The sequence below is a fragment of the Engystomops pustulosus genome, chromosome 2, assembly GCF_040894005.1.
Source record: "Engystomops pustulosus chromosome 2, aEngPut4.maternal, whole genome shotgun sequence".
Classification (NCBI taxonomy): Eukaryota; Metazoa; Chordata; class Amphibia; order Anura; family Leptodactylidae; genus Engystomops; species Engystomops pustulosus.
In genome coordinates, this window is record NC_092412.1 from 109,818,020 (window position 1) to 109,841,071 (window position 23,052).

A 23,052-nucleotide genomic window follows, 5' to 3' on the forward strand; every position below is an offset into this window, starting at 1 on the left:
ATATCCTAAACTTATAAGAACGCTACTACACTTGATCTTATACAAAAGGTTCTTAGAAGTGCTGTTTGGGGAGTAGCCTATAGACAGGGGCTTGGATTGGCGAAAGCTCGCCTGGCAGCGGAGCGCCAGCTCCATGCCAAGATCCAACTAACATAGTTTTAACTGCAGCACCTTTAATCTACTACTAGTTCACTGCCTCCATACATCGTCCCCTTATCAAACGAGCTGTGTCAGGCAGAATTTTGGGTTGTTTTCATGGCTTCCATGTTAACTTTGTCGCCACCCTGCTGTGTAATCCACAAAATATACTGGCAAACTTTTATCATGTACCGATATTATTTGAGCGCTTCTTGCTCACCTCCTTTGGTTCCTCTCTGCCACCCATTGGTTTGAAGCCTGAGTCCATTTAGGGTATGTCGCCATGACACTCTCTAGCCTGCTGCCGCTGCCTCTGCATGCCGTCCCCTATAGTTTCAGGGTCAATTATTGGATGTTTTAGATGCTATCTAGCTTCATTCTGTCACTCTGTCATGGCCATGCTGTTGCCCATAATTTTGGCATAATGGTGCGATTATGCAGCCTCAGAGGCATCCATGCATGCTGCCCCTGCTGTTTCCTGTCCATTTCCGTGGTGTTTCCATCCTTTTCTGAGGTTCCCAGGTGTTTGGCCAAGCTTCCCTGTGCAGAGCCTTGGTCCCCTTGAAAAATGCTCGAGTCTCCCATTGACTTCAATGGGGTTCGTTATTCGAGACGAGCACTCGAGCATCGGGAAAAGTTCGTCTCGAATAACGAGTACCCGAGCATTTTAGTGTTCGCTCATCTCTAGTTTTGAAATATATTATGGATTCTCTAAGAGAAAAACTAGCTGAAAATAATAATACTGACTCATCATAGATACACATTGTTCAAGATTTTCATATAAAGGAATAGTGTCTCAACAAAGCCAACCCCTTTCCCCATTCCCTGAGATCTCCTGATATCTTTTTCACAATATTTTAGTAAGGCTATATATGACTTGAAGGTTAAGAATTACGTTCGAAATACCATGACATCCTGAACTTTTCAGTACAAACATCTCTTCAAAATGATAAAACATTTTTCTTCGATGAGCAAGTTAGCAGAATCATTGGATAACTTGGGGGTACCAATTGCATTTTGCCTTTTAAATTAAATGTATTAATGTAACAAATCACTATATGTTAAGTATTAAATTATTCTATATGTGGCATTACAGTAAGAGTAAAAATAAAGATCTGAAATAGTACGAGGTGCAAAAAGTCTTGGATTACTGCAATAGCTTCTACAGAATAACACAAGCTTCATGGAATTCCGGCTATACTCAAACATCTCTTCACTGTCAAGATGACTTAACACATTGAACAGACTTTATATAGGCTGATATACAATTCTTTGTGAATCTTCCTTTTGATCAGCAGGGACATGTCACATGCTAAAAAATAGCTGTATGTTCTCTGCTTCAGAAAATGTAATGCCACAATTATTTAAGATCACATTGAAGAGCCTACACGAGTATTGCTATGGCAAAATAGAAGTGTTTCATATATGGTAGTTCTATTTTTAATGCTTCCATACTTTGACATTTCCATATTCAATTCATTCACATGCAACTTTTCCATTCCAATGCACCATTCCATTAGCATCCCAAGCAGCTCTATTGTCAGGTTGAGCTGTTGTGATTTTGCATTGCACCCAGAAAATGTTTAACATGAAACCATCTCTGTAGAGGGATTTGAAACATGGTCATCAATTACAAACAGGCTGCACAAGCACCATGTAAAACATAGGCCTCTGGACTTATAAGAGGTTCCCCTACTATATAGGTCAATACATTTAAGCATATCAAACAAATGGGGGCATGTACAGGGGCTCACTGGCCAAAAAATAAACAAAAACATTGTGGATATGCAAGATTTTCATAGGCTGCTTTGAATAAGGTACACAAATGCATTTCTACCCTACTCGGAAATTAAGGAACACTGATACTTACCTTGATTTGAGTCACAAATTACCCTAGAAAGATCATTATATGTAGTCTTGGAACTGTCAAAACAGGAAAAAAACACAAGGTAAATGTAATATATCTGTTAAAGATTGGTAACAGTAATAGCTTAAGACAAATTTGCAATAATAATTGAATTAAGTGACATGATAAAATCTCTGCCTACAGAGAAGATGTGGCTGCCATGTTCTTGAGAATGATTCATCTGAAGGTTTCTATTGCTAAAGTTATCTGAATAGTTTCAATCCCTTGATCAAGATCTGAGGACCCCTCCTCTATGTTACACTCTGGTTCTATGTGATCTCAATGACAGTTTAGTTGCAGTTCCTTCATTTTTTAGCCTCAGAAATATCAGTGACCTAGCCACAGGATAGGCTACTAATAAGGTACTGGTTGAGGTGCAATACCTTCCAACATTGACTATCTGCTATTTAACACTATAAAAGGAGCGGGAAAAGAAGACAACACACAGAGTTACTCCAATGATACTTCCATAACAATTCAATCCTATGGCAATTGAAGCTCAGGCTCCATTTTCCCACAGCAGTGTCTAAAATCAAGCTGAGCTCTGATTGGTTCCCATTAACAACTAGAAACTTTCTGCTCTCAGACACTTCTGATAAATCTCCCTGAATATCTCTATTTAACTGTCTTCTTTTCTCTTTGAGCATGAGATCAGCAATTCTAATCCTAATACTGATGTATAAGGCTGCTACTATCTAAATCACTGATGGACAATTCACTGTAGTACTAGATTTTCTCACACATGCTATGGTTTATTTTATTGAACAACAGTTTAAAGAGGAGATTACCACTCATAGATAAATCATTAATATTAATTGAAGAGGAAACACACCGCTGGTTATGTTTTTAGTTGAGGACAAGGACTCACACACCATACAATATATTAATATAATGTCATTTCAGATAAACAAGTCAAGGTGGAGTTGCAGCATCTAGCCCCGTAACTAGATGGTGGTCCAGAATGAGTAAACAAGCAAAGTAAAAAAGAACAGGGTAAAATCGAGTAATGCACTAAACCAGAGTAAGCTGAAACAATTGCGCTCCAATGCCGGGAGGAGTGGCGCTAGCGTGCAGCCACTCCTCCCAGCATTGGGGAGCAACGGTTTGGATACCGACCAGAGATCGATCTCTATCATCCCCCTCTTGCAGATTTGGACCTGATGAAGACACCAATACAGTGTTGAAACGCGTTGTCAAAATAATAATCACTAATAAAACTTCTAATACCTTACTCTGTTGCGCGTCACTCAATTTTACCCCATACTTTTTTAATTTGCTTGTTTAATCTTTCCGGACCACCACCCGGCTCAGGGGCTAGATGCTGCAACTCCACCTTGACTTGACCATCATCTTATTATTCTCCACAACACAACTCTACCCCTAACACCAAGCGATTCCCGCTGCCGGCCCAGCTCCGGTGCCGAGCTAAACTGGCATTGTCTCAGCGCCGTACCGTGCCTGATTTTGTAGGTACCTAATTTTACCACAAAACATGTGGGCGCAGATTCATTAATTGTATACTCGAGTATAAGCCAACCCAAGTATAAGCCGAGACCCCTAATTTTAACACCAAAAACTTGGCTGACATAATACTGTGTGCCAATGCCGTTGCACATAGTAGGACGTCAGCAAGCGGCTGACATCACAATCCCTGCAATGGACGGCACTTGGACACGGGGAAGATACCGGAGCATCAATCGATTGAAGAGGACCCCTTGAGGGGGAGTACATGGTTTGTTTTTTTTTCTTGACTACAGTATAAGCCGAGGTAGGGTTGTGCTAAAAAACTTGACTTATACTCGAGTGTATACGGTACTGTACTTGGAGTTGCACATCCACAACATACTGTACTTAGGGGAACAAATCCATTACATACTACAAAATTTGTGTTCATTTCTATATATATATATATATATATATATATATATATATATATATATGCTAACAACTGTTCCACTGTTATAGTCAAATAACAAGAGAAGGAAAAAGACTTTTTGACTTCTCTAAGGCAAAATGATATTTTTCAAATCTTATTTTAAACGCCTTCTTGGGATACATTGGATATGAATTATTGCTCTCAATATAACACTTCAAACAAGCTCATGAACAACGATGAATTACTCAGAATTACAACTATCATAAAAATGATGATTCCCTTGTTACTGACTATTCTTTTCAAATTCTCAATTCTGTATTTGCCACACAAACATAATGATAGGTCTATAAATATAATAACGCACATAAAAACATTCTGTGAATTATTCCACAATAGATAAAAAGACAAATTCAAAAGCCAAAAGAAAGCCTTCTTCACTAAACATGTGCAAAATGAAGTATTATATGTTTCATTTCCAGTAATACTAAAAGATTACTCTAGAATAAAACATTACTTTTTGTGTCCATAGCTATGTAGACTATGTAGATTGGAGGTAGCCACACTTTACCCTTTAACAGTCCTCCAGCATGGGAGTTAGTGTGTATATTGGCTCTCAACCCTATTCCAAATAGAGGGTAATCAAAAGGGGTGTTTAGAAGGGGACTTTCTATGTATTCCCCAAAGAGGCACACTGACATAGATTGTGATCAGGGGGCAACTTATTTAGCCTTTCAAACAAATAAAATGACATTTCATATAATAATATGCATAACAATAAGGATCATATGTTAAATACTCTGATAAAAGCCAACTTTGGGATCATAAATTATATGTCACAAAACAATAAAATAACCAAGTTAGGTAATAATGAAGTATGAGTGCATATACAATATCACATATAGTAACACATCACTCAGCTCTGTACCATATATATATATTATACCTAGTATCATATATGATACTTAATAACACATTACTCAGCTCCAGCACTGATACATCACCTAAAATGTAAATATGTTCAAGATCACCACTTGTTGTTGGTGGACAAACACTTTTTATTACATTTTATTTTTATATTAACAGGCATTATGCCAGTCCTAATTTTGTCCAAATTACACAGGTCAACAGCTCTCTTAGTACTTGTAGATAGCCATTCATCAGTTTAGTTCCAAATAATAACAACAGGTTTTTTAAGGTTTTCTCAAAGACTTATACTACATTAAGCACTCTTGATTGAGTAATTTGCTGAGTAACACTAACAATTGCTAAAATATTTTTGTACCATGTTAGCCAGTGGTTAAAGATGAGAGATGAGAGTCCTCAATTGATGATACCTTTTATTGTACCAGATTTCAGTGAAGGAACAATAAAGATCTCACTCCCCAAGTGCTAGAACATTTATTGCTATTAGTGTTTACTTTTCTTCATCCATTGATTGTCCTGTTTCATATCACTTGTCTCATCAGCCATAGCCTTACGATGTCATGTATATCAATTTGTGTTCTATTCAGATGTTGCCTTATACCATGCCTGATGAAGAGACTCAGTAGTCTTGAAAGCTTTCAACTGTTATCACCTTTTTAGTTAGCCAATAAAATTTATCATCAACTGAGGTTTCTCATCTTCATCTTACTAACAATTTAGAAAGTACCTGAAATTTTTTTCATCTTTAATTTTTACAATTTCATCTTGGAAATCTGGAAACGGTAAGTGTTTTGTAGATTCCACTAAAATTACTCTGTAATATAAGAAAAAAGTTGCTCCGATAAACAAAATAAATTTTACATGGTAATTCAAAAATCTTCATTTTGACATAAAGTTCGAAAAATTACACATGCCATGTTATTTTGACAAAATTATTCAATTTACATCTTGAAGTTCAACACTTAAATACTTGATTTCAAAAGAAGACATTGCCTAAGATAAGATGTTTTGCAATTTTATGGCTGTCAAATAGAGCTATGATGTTCTTAGGCTTCACAAAAAATGTTAAAAATGCATAATAATCAGATTAGCGGTTGTGTACATCATACTAATATGAGCAGAATGTTAGAAAATTGACTATAGTACAGAGTCATTTCGATGTTGAAAAAGCATTAGCATTAATATTAGGCTTGAGGGAAAGTTACGTTTTTTAAAAAAAAGTCTTTGTACTTTTTTCAATTACACTTAATAGGGAAAGAAATCAATTAAATGTTCCTTTTATCTTTACAGTAATGCAATGTTAGAAATCTCAAATATGATAATACACGGAAATACTAAGTATACATAACCTTAATGGCCGTTACAGCATGCAAAATATTTGTAGAAGTGCTATATCATGAAATATTATAATTACCGCTCATTAACGCTTGTTCTCTTCAACAGATTTTAAATGACTCTTAATGAGTACTAACTGCTAATGCAACATGCGGAAAATATAAAACCACTGTTTAGGAAAAGCTTTTAAGATTTCCCAATATCTTCTATTTAAATGCTAGGAAATTGCAGGTTATTCCTGTGAACAATGGCCCATATTTTTAAAAACTTTCTAAAATAAAAATAGATTTTTTTGCCCAAAAGCAGCCAGAGATTTGATTTTCTACATTGCTCTAAAAAATTAAAAGCTTCAGTTCTTGTACTGCAGCCAGATCTTGTTGCAGTGTGGCAAATAACCTATTTAAGAGCAATCAGAAAAGTGAATGTGCATTGATCCTAAGTGGTGCAGTGGTAAGTGGGACATAGGATTAAGTGAAGGAGTTCTTTTTTTGGATCCAGCAACAAGTGCATTTAGAAAAAAATTCTGATATTCTTTTGTGTGGGAGGTATAGTGTTGGTTAAGTCTATGAGGCATTCACCCTTGTGGTGCTACCTAATTAATAGAGGGGTGTAATCTAATTAGCAGCATTTATATACTTCTGTTGTCAGTTTGTCTGGTGGTTTGCAGCCAGATCTTGTTGCAGTTAACACAGGGGCTTAGTGGCAAGTAACCTATTTAACCACTTCCCGACGAGGCCCTTTTTTTGCGTTTTAATTTTTCAGTCGCCACCTTCAAAGAGCAAAAACTTTTTTATTTTTCCATTACAGAGCTGCAGGAGGGCTTGTTTTCTGCGTAACTTCCTAGTGATAGTATTTAATATTCCATGCCATGTACTGGGAAGCAGGAAAACAATCCAAATGTAGTGAAATTGGTGAAAAAACGCATTTGCTGGGTTTCCTTGTGGGGTTGAATTTAAGGGATTTTACTGTGCACCCCAAACGATATGTACACTTTATTCTTTGGGTTGGTGCAATAACGGGGATACCAAATTTGTATAGGTTTTATAATGTTTTCATACAGTTACAAAAATTAAAACCTCCTTTACAAAAAAAGAAATATTTTTATTTTGCCATATTCTGGTGCTAATGACATTTTTATACTTTGGTGTTCAGAGCGGTGGGTGGTGTCATTTTTTGCAACTTTTGATGCTACCATATTTAGGACTGTAAAACCTTTTGATCACTTTTTATTGAAATATATTTTAATAGATTGGACATTTTTGGAAGCGATGATGCCTAATGTGTTTATGATTTTTACTGTTTGTTTATATTTATGTCAGTTCTAGGGAAAGGGGGTTGATTTGAAAAAAATAATTAATATGATTTTTTTAAGCTTATTTTTATTATTTTTTTTTTTACTACTTTTCAGACCCCATAGGGTTCTTAAACTCTTGGTTGTCTGATCGATCCTACCATATACTGCCATACTACAGTATGGCAGTATATGGGGATTTTCCTCCTCAGACATTACAATGTGCTAATCGCATGTGGTAATGAATGGGTTACAACGAGACAGCCTTGGGTCCTTGGAAGATCCGAGGCTGTCAAGGTGACCAATGGCCACTCCCCGATGATGTCACGGAGAACGACGATCTTCACCCAATGTCCCATCATTCTTTTGAAGCCGCCGGCAGCTTTACCGGCTGTGATCGGGTGTAAAATTAGACTGCTGGAACTAGGGAAAAATCTGTGTATTTGGGTTAGTAATTGGCTTAGTGATAGAAAACAGAGGGTCGTCATTAATGGAACATTCTCAGATTGGGTTGACGTTACCAGTGGAGTGCCACAGGGGTCAGTATTGGGGCCACTTTTTAATATTTTTATTGACATTGTAGGGGGTTTACACAGTCAAGTTTCAATATTTGCAGATGATACTAAGCTCTGTAAAGTAATTAATACTGAGTTCTATAATTTAGCATTACAGGGATTTGTGGAAGCTTGAGGTGTGGGCAGAGAAATGGTTGATGAGGTTTAATGTAGATAAATGTAAATTTATGCACTTGGGCCATGGAAACAAAAAAGTATAATTATGTTCCAAACATTCAATTACTTGGTAAAACTGGAGCTGAAAAAGACTTGGGAGGTATTGGTGGATGGTAAACTTAAGCAAATAAAATTATAGGATGTATCAAGAGATGAATAGATTCTCACAATAAGGACATAGATTTGCCCTCTTAGAAATAACTTGACCACACATGGAATATTGTGTACAGTTTTGGGCACCAGTGCATAAAAAGGACATAGTGGAACTGAAACAGGTGCAGTGGAGAGCAACCAAGATTATTAGGGGAATGGTGGGATTAGGATATGATGACAGATTAAGAAACTTGGAGTTATTCAGTTTAGAAAAAATACGACTGAGGGGAGACCTCATTACAATGTACAAATACCTGTATGGGCAGTACAAGAATCTCACCAAAGATCTTTTATACCTAGGCCTTTTACCAGGACAAAGTGTCATTCTCTACAACTAGAGGAGAGGCGGTTCTACCTTCACCATGGACATTAGTTATTTACTTGGAGAGCAGTGAGATTATGGAACTCTCTTCCATAAGAGGTTGTAATGGCTGATAATTTGAATATGTTCAAGAGGGGCAAGGATGACTTTCTGGAGAACAATAATATCACATCCTATTGGAATAAAACATTTTGTTAACAGTTTCTGTTGATCCAGGCAGTTATTCTGACCGCCATATTAGGGTCGGGAAAGAATTTTTCCTTGCTTTAGGTCTTGCAGTTTTCTTCTGGATCAACGCCAACCAATGTTTGAGTTGCACTTGATGGACTGATGTCTTTTTCTAACCTTTTATTGCTATGATACTTTTGTATACACGTAAACAGGTAATTGTGATCCCCAGAATGAACCATGTCATATAGATAGTGTTGTCGCAATGTTTTCAGTGCTAAGATGACATGAGACAGCAACTAATAAATATTAGACACTGGTCATTTAAAAAAAATAAACAACACAAAACATACCCGATGTTATACTACATACTACTCTATATCTTGTAACATTGTAAATTTGTTGTAACATATGAATAATTATGCTTTTAAAATCATGGTTACCAAAAGAATATTCCTACAAAAGCTCCTTCTGACTTTCCATATGTTTGGAAATGGATATGACACAAGTAAAATGAAAACTTCATTTTATCATAATTGTCTAGCCATCTTTTATACAAAATATAGATGTATGTATAAAAATCATCATGAACCAGTCATTTTTTTATGGTATCATATTATAATATCATAGTACAGTATATAAGGCTGGAAAAAGATGCAACTCCATCAAGTCCAACCTTTAAGAATTAAACAAATGTTTTCTTCTTTATAAACCGTGATCATTTTGCCCACCAGAAAAAACAAGTACATAGAGTTCGCCATAACAACCTCCTGTGGCAGAGAGTTCCATAGTGTAACTGCTCTTACAGTAAAGAACCTTTGTCTATGGCGATGGTAGAACCACCTCTCCTCTAGGCGTTGAGGATGCCCCCTTGTCCTGGTCAAAGGCCTAGGTATAAAAAAATCTTTGGAGAGATCCTTGTCCTGCCCGTTCAGGTATTTGGTCTCCCTCAGTTGTCTTTTTTCTAAACTGAATAACCCCAAGTTTAGTAATCTGTCATTGTAGTCTAGTCCCCCCATCTCCTAATAATCTTGGTTGCTCTTCTCTACACCCGTTCTATTATGTCCTTTTTGATACAAGGTCAAAACTATGGGGGATATTTATCATACGCTGGCACTCGTTCTGCCTCTTGATGTATCGGGGCTAATTGCAGCGCAACGTCTATCCTACACCAGGCAGGCAATTTTTCACGTATGAAAAGTCGCCGGCAGCAGCAAGTGCGCAGGCGCGGGGACAGTAACGCCCCACGCTGGCCCACTCCCGTCCGGCCGCGCCCTCCGCTCGTCCGGCCGCGCGTCCCCTTCATGCCCCACTGGCGTGAAGGTGGCGGATCGGGGCAAATAATCGCAAAAGCTAGCAATAAGCTAGCATTTGCGATTATTTCAGGGCCTCTGATAAATATCCCCCTATGTCCTTATCATGAGAATCTATTCCTCTCTTGATACATCCTCTCTTTAGCAGCAGATGCCTGGCTCTGGTCACTAAAATTAAGTTTACCATCCACCAATATCCCCAAGTCTTTTTCAGCTACACTTTTACAATTACAAAGTAATTGACTATTTAGAACATAATTGTGATTTTTGTTTCCAGGGCATCACTTTACAGTTACTTACATTAAACGTCATCAGCCATTTCTCTGCCCACTTCTCCAGTTTCCACAAATCCCTCGGTAATGCTATACTATAGGCCTTAGCATTAATTACATTGCAGAGCTTAGTGTTAACCCTCTACAAAGTCATTAATAAAGATATTAAAAAGAAGGGGACCCAATACTGACCCCTGGGGCACTCCATTGGTAACATCAAACCAATCTGAGAATGTGCCACTATTGATGACCCTCTGTTGATATGGTTAAATTATAATATGTAATAGGCTAGTCTAAAAAGATGGGTGCTTAAGACATTCCATTCTGTAAGTCCATTACAGGAGGAAATAAAGGATGCAGCACTGTTGAGAGAGTCACAGGCACAGGGTGGAAACATAGGGTTAGCTGGAAAGAAATATAAGCCTTAAACCTAAAGGTTCTAAAATCACTACTAAATCATCTAATAGAGACTAGTGTGTTAACTCATTTGCATTACTCCTGAAAGACAAAAGACACTCACCTGAACTTCCCATGACATTTGTAAGGACTTTCAATGGATAACGTGATTTTTTCCAACTCATAGCATGGAGATTCCTGCTTTAGTTGAGCCTATAAAAAATAATTATCAGTTATTATACAACCATTAAAACATTCTGAGCACCAATGTCTATATCTATTATCTTAAGAAGTCTTATGGGCTACTACTTTGTTAGCAACAACACGCAGGGATCTCGAGGTTATCATTCCACTCGGCAGAAGCTATTTCTAAATATAAAATGTCATGCAGTTCTCCTTCATCGTCTCATGTTAGTGGCTACAAAGACAGAAGTAGAAGGGCAGCCAAAGTACAACTGTCAAGATACTGAAGTGAGGATAGTTAATCAATGACAAGTAATGGATCATACTTCCTCTCATCTTCAGAATCATATTAACTTTTACTATTTGTTGCACAGAACACGCAACATCTTCATAACAAACCTTAGATTTTATTGGAATTTTTCTTTTTTTTACCACATTTGTTAGCAAACCAATAAAGACCATTTAGAATTTGTGTGTTGTGACTTTAGTGTAACTTTAAAGGGAACCTGTCACTAGGACCCCTTTTCAGTGCACATCAGCAATAGTAAGCCCTATCCAAAACATTTTTCATAAAAATCCCTGCTTTTTTATTAACTTCAAGAACTTATATAATTTGCCTACTCTCTTCTTGTGTGTCCAATGTCAGCTTGGTGTGTTCATTGAGGAGCGGTTTTCTCACCACCCATGGGAAACCTTTCCTTCATCATGCAGATTAAAAATAAAAAGAAAATCTATCGCATTACTACCACCCCTCCCCCTTTGATTCTCCTGTCCTGACATCCCAATACTGGACCCATCCCTGGCTTCTCTTCCCGCCTGACCTACAATTCTCACACCTGCGTGCTCAGTATCTTCTTGTGGACATGCTCAGATGAAGTGGAGCTGATTACTTGGTCTCCACTTTGATGTGCTAGGGTTTGCTAGGCAGCGAAGCAGGTACGCAATTCACTACAGAGTTTGTGTACCTTCCGAGGTCCCACTGTCTAGCATTTCTTAGTGCAGTGTGGTGCATGTGCAGATCGATGTGAATATCGGACGGTTCGGTCCGCTTGTACACAGGAAAATGCTGACAGCGCAGGCGTGCCAATTACCTGACACAGTGAGCAAGAAGAGGAGCCAGGGGTGGGACCACAATTGGGATGTCAGGAGGAGAGAATCAAGGGGGTTGGTGATAGTAATTCCATGGATGTGTTTTTTTCTTTTTATCTGCATGATGACGGAGCGGTTTCCTGAGGGTGGGGGAGAAAGTGCTTCTCAATAAATACACCCAGCCAACACTGGAAACACCAGAAGAGAGAAGGTAAACTTTGATATAAGTTTATGAAAGTAATAAAAAGCAAGGATGATTATAAAAACAGTTTTGGATAGGGCTTACCATTGCTGATGTAAACATGGAGTGCACTGTAAAAGGGGGCCCTAGTGACAGGATCTATACTACCCATGTAATTACCGTATATACATTAGATATTTATACCACTTTGCATTCTGATTTATCATTACAAGTGCCACAGGGATCACATCTTAACAGGCTTAATGAATAAAATACTTACAGTTGGAGATAGATTAGTAATTCTTGATAGAAGAGAGAAAGACAATGTGGTACCCCCTGCTCCACAGGTAGGTTTAGATACCAGTAGCATGGTTGCTACAGCTGGGTGCAAGAAACGACTCTTATACTGTACAGTCAGGTCCACTTGGCTTCTGCAGAATAAATGTTCCCATTTTGTTAATTTGTCATTGTTTTTCTTGTGTTAGATGCTAAAAATACTATAGTTCCTTTTCTGCATCAAAACTGCTATACTGGTTATTGTTTCTTGGTATCTAGTTTTGTTTTAATAAGATATCATTTGCCCTTATTTCAGATTTCGGATAAGATCTATACAGGTGTACATTTACTTATACAAATAGGGACAGGACCAGTGAGAGCTGTATTCCATCTTCTCATTCATCTTCTCTGTAAGTAGCTTCAGTACATCTACCTACAGTCATTCCCAAGGAAGAATAGCAGAAAGTACAATTCCATATTTGATTGTCAAATATTCATTATGTAGTAGTATTCAGGAGATGTACTGTATGTAGTCTTTTTTATTAAATAAATATATTTCTATAGTTGGGAAAACAATTTTGGGCATAATGTTTTTGTCATCTCTGAGTGTGTCGGGAACTGCATGTCCACACATTTAGGGGAGTCAATGTATATATGTGGCTTGCTTTCCACTCCAGCTTTCAATAACCTTCCCACCATATAGAATATAATTAACAATATAGGAATATTGTAATATAGCATTTATACATTAAGAATATCTTTATTCAGATTGGTAACCAATTTAGAATCAGAAGGATTAAATTATAAATTATAAATGATTTTGAGACATTACACATAATACACATAATACATCCTTATGATGACACTCTTTTTTCTTACTGTAGTCAAGTTAAAATAATTTCTTCATATTCTATATTACTTTGATAAGCAGAAGTACTTGGTATAAAGCCTGCAATATAGGCATCTTCCGCTAGAAAAGTCATTACTGTCTCAGCAGTATTTCAGTGAGCTTGGTCCCATGAGAGATAAACATTAAAAGGAGGTCACAGAAATGATTCAAGTTTTTGACCTCTATGTGTAAAAATTCCTTAGAATGCTTATATTGCACATATAACATATCACAATGTCCCACAGAATCACCAAAATTAGAAATGGATTTTTTCCCCCATCTATCAAAACCATCTTTCCTTAGAGGAAACCTGTCAGCAAATCTATAACCCACTTGGTTAGTAAGAAACTCGTACAGACCATCCCCTTTATCACAAAGAACAATGTTTAGTAGAAATATTGGGGAAGATTTGCCACGCTCGTTTTGTCAAGCTAGTCGTAGGTGAGCCCGTAAACTATCTCCCCCATTGTGTAACAGAGCGGATTCTTCATTCTTGGCTTAAAGGGGTTGTCCACTTTCAGTAAATAATCTATATTGATTGTGTAATGTTACAATATACAATTTTCCATTTTATGGTTTTCTAGATCTCTGTTTGATGTCATCCAACTCATTGTTTATTTCCTGTGGAAAAAAAACTTGTACTCAGATCATTATAACACACTGTCCTGATTACTCTCTGCACCTGTGTGACATCACATGACTAGTGAAATATATCTATCCACTGGAAGTAAACAATGAAGTCCTCTTTAACTTGATTGTGACCGCGCAGTGATGTCTTTTGGCATTGCTGCAGTTTCTCCTGCTCCTATGATCTGGAGAAAAAGAAGTGACCCACCTTTCTTCACTGCATTGCACTACTTTGACAGTGCCATTACCTCTACAGACCCAGTGGTCAAGTGACCTAGTACAGCTCCGCCCCAGACATATACCCCCACAGGGGGTTGTCTCCCTCTGTAACTCAGGCTCTTATAGATGCCCCCATTACAGTGGAAATCTTTATAAAAAATATAATTATAAAAGCTGTGAAAATGTCCCCCAGGGGTCTTATAATCAATTGGGGGACAAATAAAATTAAAAACACACACAAAAAATATAAATAAATATTTTTGATTAAACATGAATATTTTCCAATAAAATAAAATAAATCTCTTTCTACACTATAAAAAAAACTTGCCATAGTCACTCCCTTGACTATATATATATATTATATATTAGAAACCACCATTACACAGTAGGGAATTAATTCCTAATGGTCATTTTGAGTTCATTTGAAGATTTTAAAAGTATAAATACTACATTATAAAAAGCTTTTTTTTTTTTTTTTTTACACTTTCTGTAAGTTTAAAGGGGTATTCCCATCTGGGAATTTACATTTAATTTAATTCATTTGCAACATGTGAAAAAAATGTTCCTGTGTGAAGATAATTACTCATAAATGTAGCCATGTTGTCCCTTAGAAACGAGATGGCTTCCTCAGATACGACCACTTCACATTTTGGCAGCGGTGGCCAGACATGCGCTATTGAGTCCTGCCTGACCACCTGGCTTCAGCGTTCATTACCACAGGATGGCTGTAGTATATACAGTAACTCCCGGACATTTCATGTACCAAAACCTTTTGTTTCTTTGTGCCAGCCCTCCAGCAGAGGTGGCCATAACCAAGAAGTCAGTCTGGTTTCTAAGGGACCATATGACTATATTTATGAGAAATTATCTTCACCCAGTTACATTTGTTTTTATAAAATCCAATTGAAAAAATGTTTACATATGGCAAATGAATTAAATTAAATGTAAATGCCCCTTTAACCTCCCCCCCACCAAAAAAACTGACATAAAATTATATTTGATAATTTTTAACTATCCTTATGTACTGAAAAAATGTTTAAGGTAGCACACAACAAAAAGCTGTGGCCCTCAAACCATTACGAAAACTTGCTGAAAATGCGGTTTCATTCCTCGTCATTGAGGGGTTAAGAAAATGGTAAAAATAACTACTGTAAAAATAAATCGCTTTACTACCTTATTACATTACAGATCTCTGTTATAGTGACCTTAGTCTGCTAATTATGTAGAAAAATGTGATAAATACAGTATATAAGGAGCCAATAGCTTGACATTAACCCCTGATGTTAAATGACAGCATGCGATTTAGGCTGCCAGCCAGGGATATGAGTAGCCTCTATATAGTGCTTATAAGCATTTGAGTACAAGCTTATAAAATATGGTGACATATATTATGACAGGAGCTGCTTCCCCCCATCAATCATCCTGCTGAGTGCAAGGACTGAGATCAGTTAGAATGAAATGGTCAAATCAGCAATGCTGTTCCTGTAACACAGAATCTAATGCCAGCCTGGAACCAATTTGGAATGTTTTGTTATTCTCCTGCTGGAAACAAACCAAATGGAAATACTGTACATCAAAAAGCATTTAACTATAATAAAGGGCTGTGCAGTGCAGCAATTCTGCATGCATCACCAACAGCTCACATCATTTCTTCTGCCAAATTAGCGCTGACATTGTGTAATGACAGTTAAATATGAAGTGAGTTTTCTTCCAAAAGTATAAGGTGCTGATAAGGCATTGAAAAGGAAAGAAAGAAACAAGCAAGGTATTAACTTGTCAAAAATGCAAGCTGTTATTTTAAATTATATTATGCTTTGATCCGAAATTCATTACTGACAACTAAGTACAAGTAAATTTATAGTCTGCTGACGTAAGTCTAAAGGTACAAAGCTTTCTGGGGAAGTAGCAATTCACATTTAATAATGGACTCATTACAATTCTTTATAGAGTTTGTTATACCCTGAAAAATGGGTGAAGTATGATGGCTGTGTATCCCTGCTAACAAATCTAATGATGCTTTTACAAAGTCACTTTCTGGTAGCAGGACATAGGACTTCCTTTGACATCCTGAGTCCTTCTAGCTTCCAGTGAATCAAGGAGGCTGTGCAGTCTCTGGTTTTAGGGGTATGCGGATGCCTTGGAATGCCCTCCAACCCCTGATACAGTGGTGACTCCACAACCCACTTTTTTTGCCTGAAGTCTGCAGGGCATTGTACATCAAAGGAAGTCCTGCTGCCAAGCCACATATACCACATCTCCCGTGGATTACAAAAGGGTAAGTACAATATGGATGACCCTGTTACCCTAGTAAAGTTTTTACTGGTGGTCAACCCCTTTAAACTTTTACAATTTAAAAAGTACAACACATTTTTACTTGGGGGAATTACAGTATGGTATGTTTTTTTTTTAAGGTCAGGGTTATTCCAAATGGCATTTATCTTCTAGGATAGACAAAGGGTTGGAATATCAGAAACACATTTAGTGGTTTGAGCATTGTTTATATAGTGTTTTGACATGATGCAACTGTGGAAGATGCAGTTGGAAAAGGAGGCCTCACAGCTTCTCTTGTTATGTAAAGACATAACTGGAACAAGGTCAAGAGAAGGAGGATTGTAGAACTAACAGGCAATACACTTCTGATGCAGATTTCACTCCCTGTCATCTTTAGTATTCAGAATATACTGAATGATATAAAAGATGGGCTGAACAAAAATACAGTAAATGTCATGCATGTTTTACATCTCAAAACACATTCCTCCACTTGTTATGTCATGGTATCAGAGAGGTGACTGTCAAAGAGCTAATTGTGTAGAAGATATACTGAAACCACCATAGTATAAACTAGAGAGATAAGCCAAATGATGTATGTTCAGCATTTACCACATATGCATTATGTAAACATCTGGATTTCCTCTGGTTAAAATGAGATCTTTATTATTCATAATTAATAAGCAGTGTTTGTATATTCCATAGTCAGGCTGTCTGAGCTGTCACTTTCAATAAAGACAATGAGAAAGGTTACTTACTTTGGGGCAATCGTTACTGTGTTTCCTTTAGGCAATGAGAAATCAGCTGACTCTCGACCTACGATTGTAGCCTGGTACACTAGTGGCTTGTTGCTTGGATTTTTCAGTCGGACCTATTCAAGAAGCATAAAATTACAAAGGTCAGACTATTGATCAGCAGTAGAGATGAGCGAGCACTAAAATGCTCGAGTGCTCGTTATTCGAGACGAACTTTTCCAGATGCTCGAGTGCTCGTCTCGAATAACGAGCCCCATTGAAGTCAATGGGAGACTCGAGCATTTTTCAAAGGGACCATGGTTCGGGAATAAAATGTGTTATTTAATTGAAAAAGAATGTCTTCTGATAAGTTAGCAGATGTATGCAAACATCTGCAATCTATTCTTCACTGTTCCGCGCGTATATTATCTCCCGACAAGTTAGCAGATGTGAAGAACAGTGAAGAATAGGATCATTTAAGTGAAAAACACAGTGAAGAATAGATTGCAGATGTTCGGCACATCTGCTTACTTGTCGGGAGATACGCTGTCTCCGTGCCCCGCTGTCTCCGTGCCCCGCTGTCTCCGTGCCCCGCTGTCTCCGTGCCCCGCTGTCTCCGTGCCCCGCTGTCTCCGTGCCCCGCTGTCTCCGTGCCCCGCTGTCTCCGTGCCCCGCTGTCTCCGTGCCCCGCTGTCTCCGTGCCCCGCTGTCTCCGTGCCCCGCTCTCTCCGTGCCCCGCTCTCTCCGTGCCCCGCTCTCTCCGTGCCCCGATGTCTCCGTGCCCCGCTGTCTCCGTGCCCCGCTGTCTCCGTGCCCCGATGTCTCCGTGCCCCGCTGTCTCCGTGCCCCGCTGTCTCCGTGCCCCGCTCTCTCCATGCCCCGCTCTCTCCGTGCCCCGCTCTCTCCGTGCCCCGCTCTCTCCGTGCCCCGCTCTCTCCGTGCCCCGCTCTCTCCGTGCCCCGCTCTCTCCGTGCCCCGATGTCTCCGTGCCCCGCTGTCTCCGTGCCCCGATGTCTCCGTGCCGCTGCCTGATGTCTCCGTGCCACTCCGTGCCGCTGCCTGATGTCTCCGTGCTGCTGCCCCATGTCTTCGTGCTGCTCCCCGGTGTCTCTGTGCTGCTCCCCGGTGTCTCTGTGCTGCTCCTCGTTGTCTCTGTCCTGCTCACCGTGTTCTGCAATGTGTTCTTCACACATATATATTGTTCTTCACATACTATTTTGTTCGCACCGTTCCGCGCGTATCTTCCGACAAGTAAGCAGATGTGCCGAACATCTGTAATCTATTCTTCACTGTGTTCTTTACTGTGTTTTTCACTTAAATGATCCTGTGTTCACTGTTTTTATTCTATTCTTCATTGTTCTTCACTGTGTTTTTTTAATTAAATGCTCGATCTCGAGCAGGGGAAATACTCGTCCGAGCAACGAGCCGTCTCGAGTACCTTAATGCTCGAACGAGCATCAAGCTCGGACGAGCATGTTCGCTCATCTCTAATCAGCAGTTGTGAATAGGTACTGTACTGACAGATTGTGATTGAATACAAGCAATAAAGAGCATTGCTCAATTGAGGCCATGACAGCTCGATTACCGGAGAAAATATTAACTTGTTAACCCCTTTTACCCTTTAGCGTTCCCGCCTTTTACGCTACTCTACTCTGCCCTCTAATAAAAAAGCCCCCCTACACATATCATTCATATCCCTTTCTGTGCTGCAGCTTAGCAGTAGGTGTACTTCTATGAGAGCCCCAGGTATAATGGGAAACGACCCCCTGTGGGGAGAAATGTCTGCTCAGAGTTGTACTGGATCTGATTAGACCTAGCAGCTATGATTATTCTTTTCAAACCAGTCAGTGAAGCAACCCCACGGCCCGGCTACTGCTTTCACCGAATAGTGCTATTTCAATGTTATACTGTGAAGAAAGGAGAAGAAATAAGTAGTGTGGGGAATTGCTCTGGTAGTTGACAGGTAGCAGTGCAAGAAGCAGTGACACACGCAGGTTTAAAAGTCCAACTTAAGTGTTTATTCACACTTGCAAAACAGAACACAAATTCAGCCTTGGCTTAGGCACATGCAAAAACATTATAAAAAGTAATTCCTGCCCGGCTAGGCGCTGTCTAATACATTATGAGGACCCTAGCTATCCGGGTACCAGGCTGCCTGGCACACGCTCTTGGCCAGCAACAAGACAGGAGACTCTCAGTTACCTTTGCTGTGAGAATGCAATCTCGCTTTCAGCTCTCCAGGTAGGGCCTCTCCTACTGCTTCTGGCCTGCAGACTAAATCAGGCCCTAACGAGGCCTGTGACCTGCACCTGTGGGCTATACAAAAGCCCAGGACCGAAGCCCGGGTGGATTAGGAGTCCCACTACCAGCCTACCCCTACTCCATAATAAGCAGGCCCAGTACGGACATTACCAATGTGTCTGTGTTAGCTAGGCCAACACAGACAAAACAGACTATTCCTGCTTATCATGTCTGCATTAACCCTTGGGTTACTGCAGACAAACCCAGGGCTTTTACCACCAGCATTTCATCTGCCTGTAGGACAGATAGCGGTTTTCCCACACAACACCTCTCATTTTCTCACATACCCTCCCCCTCAGTTCAGACCCACCGGGGCGAACTCCTGACATTAAGCAATGCGTTCGGGACAAGGCATCCGCATTGCCCTGTAGCTTCCCGGCTCTGTGCTCCACCATGAAACTGAAATTTTGGAGGGACAAGAACCACCTAGTAACCCTGGCATTCTTCTCCTTAGTTCTACTCATCCACGTGAGAGGAGAGTGGTCAGTTATGAGACGGAACTGTCGTCCCAGCAAGTAGTACCGTAGGGACTCTAATGCCCACTTTATCGCCAGACATTCCTTCTCTACGATACTGTAATTTTTTTCAGCTGGCGTGAGCTTCCTGCTCAGGTAAGTAATGGGGTGTTCCTCGCCATTCACCTCCTGAGACAGGACAGCTCCCAGTCCTACATCTGACGCATCCGTCTGCACAATAAATTCTCTCTTGAAGTTTGGCGCAATGAGGACGGGAGATCCACACAACGCAGACTTCAATGCCTGAAAAGCACCTTCTGCTTGTTCATTCCACCGCACCATGACAGGCCTTTTACCCTTCAGCAGGTCTGTCAGGGGAGCGGACATGGTGGCAAAGTTTGGTATAAACCGTCTGTAGTACCCTACAATGCCCAGGAATGCCCTGACTTGCTTTGTGCTCACTGGTTGAGGCCAACCCTGTATAGCGTCAATCTTGTTGACCTGAGGTTTAATTATACCTCGACCGATCACATACCCCAAATAGTGTGTCTCCTCCATTCCCAGCGCACACTTCTTGGGGTTTGCAGTCAGGCCCGCTGCCCTTAGAGAGTTCACTACGGCCTGTACCTTGGCCAAGTGACTCGCCCAGTCTTGGCTGTAGATGATAATGTCATCTAGATAGGCGGAGGCGTATCTCCTATGTGGCTTTAACACTATGTCCATTAACCGTTGAAAGGTAGCGGGGGCCCCATGAAGCCCAAACGGTAATACAACATAGTGAAAAAGGCCCTCAGGGGTGATAAAGGCTGTCTTTTCTTTAGCCCTATCTGTCAGGGGTACCTGCCAATATCCTTTAGTTAGATCCAGGGTGGTGAAGTACCGAGCACCCCCTAGTCTCTCAATAAGCTCGTCCACCCGGGGCATGGGATAGGCATCAAACTTAGACACCTCATTCAATTTTCTAAAATCGTTGCAAAATCGCAACGTCCCATCCGGTTTGGGAATTAGAACAATTGGACTGGCCCACTCACTTTTGGACTCCTCAATAACCCCTAGCTTCAGCATCTTCTGAACTTCTTCTGATATGGCTTGTCTACGAGCTTTGGGGACTCGGTACGGCCTTAATCTTACCCTTACCCCTGGCTCAGTGACAATATCATGTTTAATTACAGATGTGTAGCCAGGCAACTCTGAGAACACATCTGTATTTCTTGCTACAAACTCTCGAGCCTCTCGCTGTTGCTCTTTGGTAAGGGTATCGGCTATTCGCACTTCTGCCTCCGGCACAGGCTTATCTGCAGCCTGTGAGGGTAGCGCAGGAAGTGGACTGGCCAGGACCATCTCTGTATGCAGACTCTCTCTGTCTTTCCAGGCCTTCAACAGATTTACATGATAAGTCTGCTCGGGTTTTCTCCGTCCGGGCTGACGTATCCTGTAGTTCACCTCTCCTATTTTCTCTATAACCTCATATGGTCCTTGCCATTTAGCGAGAAACTTACTTTCTACAGTGGGGACTAGCACCAACACACGATCACCGGGACTAAAGCTCCTTACTTTTGCTGACCTGTTATAAACCCGGCTTTGAGTTCTTTGTGCCTCCTCCATATGCTCTTTGACAATGGGCATGACGGCTGCCACCCTGTCCTGCATATCTGCGATATGGTCTATTACACTTTTGTGGGGGGTGGGCTCTTGTTCCCATGTCTCCTTGGCTATGTCCAGGAGACCCCTGGGATGTCTGCCATACACTAACTCAAACGGTGAGAACCCAGTAGAGGCTTGTGGGACCTCTCGGATGGCGAACATTAAATATGGCAATAGTACATCCCAGTCCTTCCCATCCTTGTTTACCACTTTTTTTAGCATACTCTTTAAAGTTTTGTTGAACCGTTCTACCAATCCATCCGTCTGAGGATGGTACACAGAGGTGCGTAACTGTTTAATATTAAAGAGCCGACATAGCTCCTTGGTGACTTTTGACATAAAAGGAGTCCCCTGATCTGTGAGGATCTCCTTGGGAAGTCCCACCCGACAGAACATGGCAAACAACTCTTTAGCAATTAGTTTCGCAGAGGTGTGCCGCAGTGGGATGGCCTCAGGATATCGGGTAGCATAGTCCATGACTACCAGGATATGCTGATGCCCCCGAGCAGATTTAACTAAAGGACCGACCAAATCCATGGCGACCCTTTCAAAGGGTACCTCAATAATGGGCAGAGGCACCAACGGACTTCGAAAGTGTACCATGGGAGCATGCAATTGACAATCAGGGCAAGTTTCACAATACCTTTTTACCCTATCATATACTCCTGGCCAGTAAAAACGCTGCAAGATGCGTTCCAGAGTTTTTGTGGTACCTAGGTGCCCTCCCATCACATGCTTATGTGCAAGGTCTAACACCATCTGACGATATGGCTGAGGCACCATTAACTGCTCCCGGGTTTCACCGTGGACCTTATCAATGCGGTACAACAACTCCTGATTTACCACCACACGAGGGAACAACTTATCCGCACCTGGGTGCTGAGGTACGCCATTAATTTCTACCACATTTTCTCTGGCGCGGACCAGAGTGGGGTCCTGGAGTTGGGCAGTACCAAAGTTGTCACGGGATACCTCCAAATCAGACAACTGCGGTCCTGTCACTACCTCCTCAGTTTCGCCTGCCATAACATCTAGGGGAAACATTACACTTCCATCTTCTGTGGCGGTCACCCCTACGGCAGGAACTCCAGAGTCTGGGTCATCAGGCTCGGCTTCAGAGATCTGACCAGACAACACAGGAGAACAACCCCCCAACTCTTGGTTTCCCCGCCATAGAGTCCAGAACATGGGGAAGTCCCGTCCCAAGATAAGGTCATGGGGCAAGTTCTTGACAACCGCTGCCTCATGTAGTGTCTCTCCACAAGAGTGGAAGTTAATAACTGTGGTGGGGTAGTCCTTTACGTCCCCATGGATGCACAGGACTCCAATTGTGCGCCCTGTGACTGCCTTGGGGTCTGTGA

The 23,052-nt window shown here is 40.4% G+C and overlaps 1 protein-coding gene across 5 annotated transcripts in view; it reads right to left on the minus strand.

Annotated features, from left to right (window-relative positions):
- Positions 1-23,052, minus strand: part of CFAP47 (cilia and flagella associated protein 47) — a 381,927-nt gene that overhangs the window by 206,274 nt on the left and 152,601 nt on the right. For all 5 annotated transcript variants that reach the window (XM_072135929.1, XM_072135930.1, XM_072135931.1 and 2 more), the window contains exons 38-42: positions 17,316-17,428; positions 12,559-12,709; positions 10,950-11,038; positions 5,572-5,658; positions 2,009-2,061 (exon numbers count right to left, since the gene is read on the minus strand). In XM_072135929.1, the coding sequence (XP_071992030.1) occupies positions 2,009-2,061; positions 5,572-5,658; positions 10,950-11,038; positions 12,559-12,709; positions 17,316-17,428 (493 nt within the window). The remainder of the gene's footprint in view (positions 1-2,008; positions 2,062-5,571; positions 5,659-10,949; positions 11,039-12,558; positions 12,710-17,315; positions 17,429-23,052) is intronic.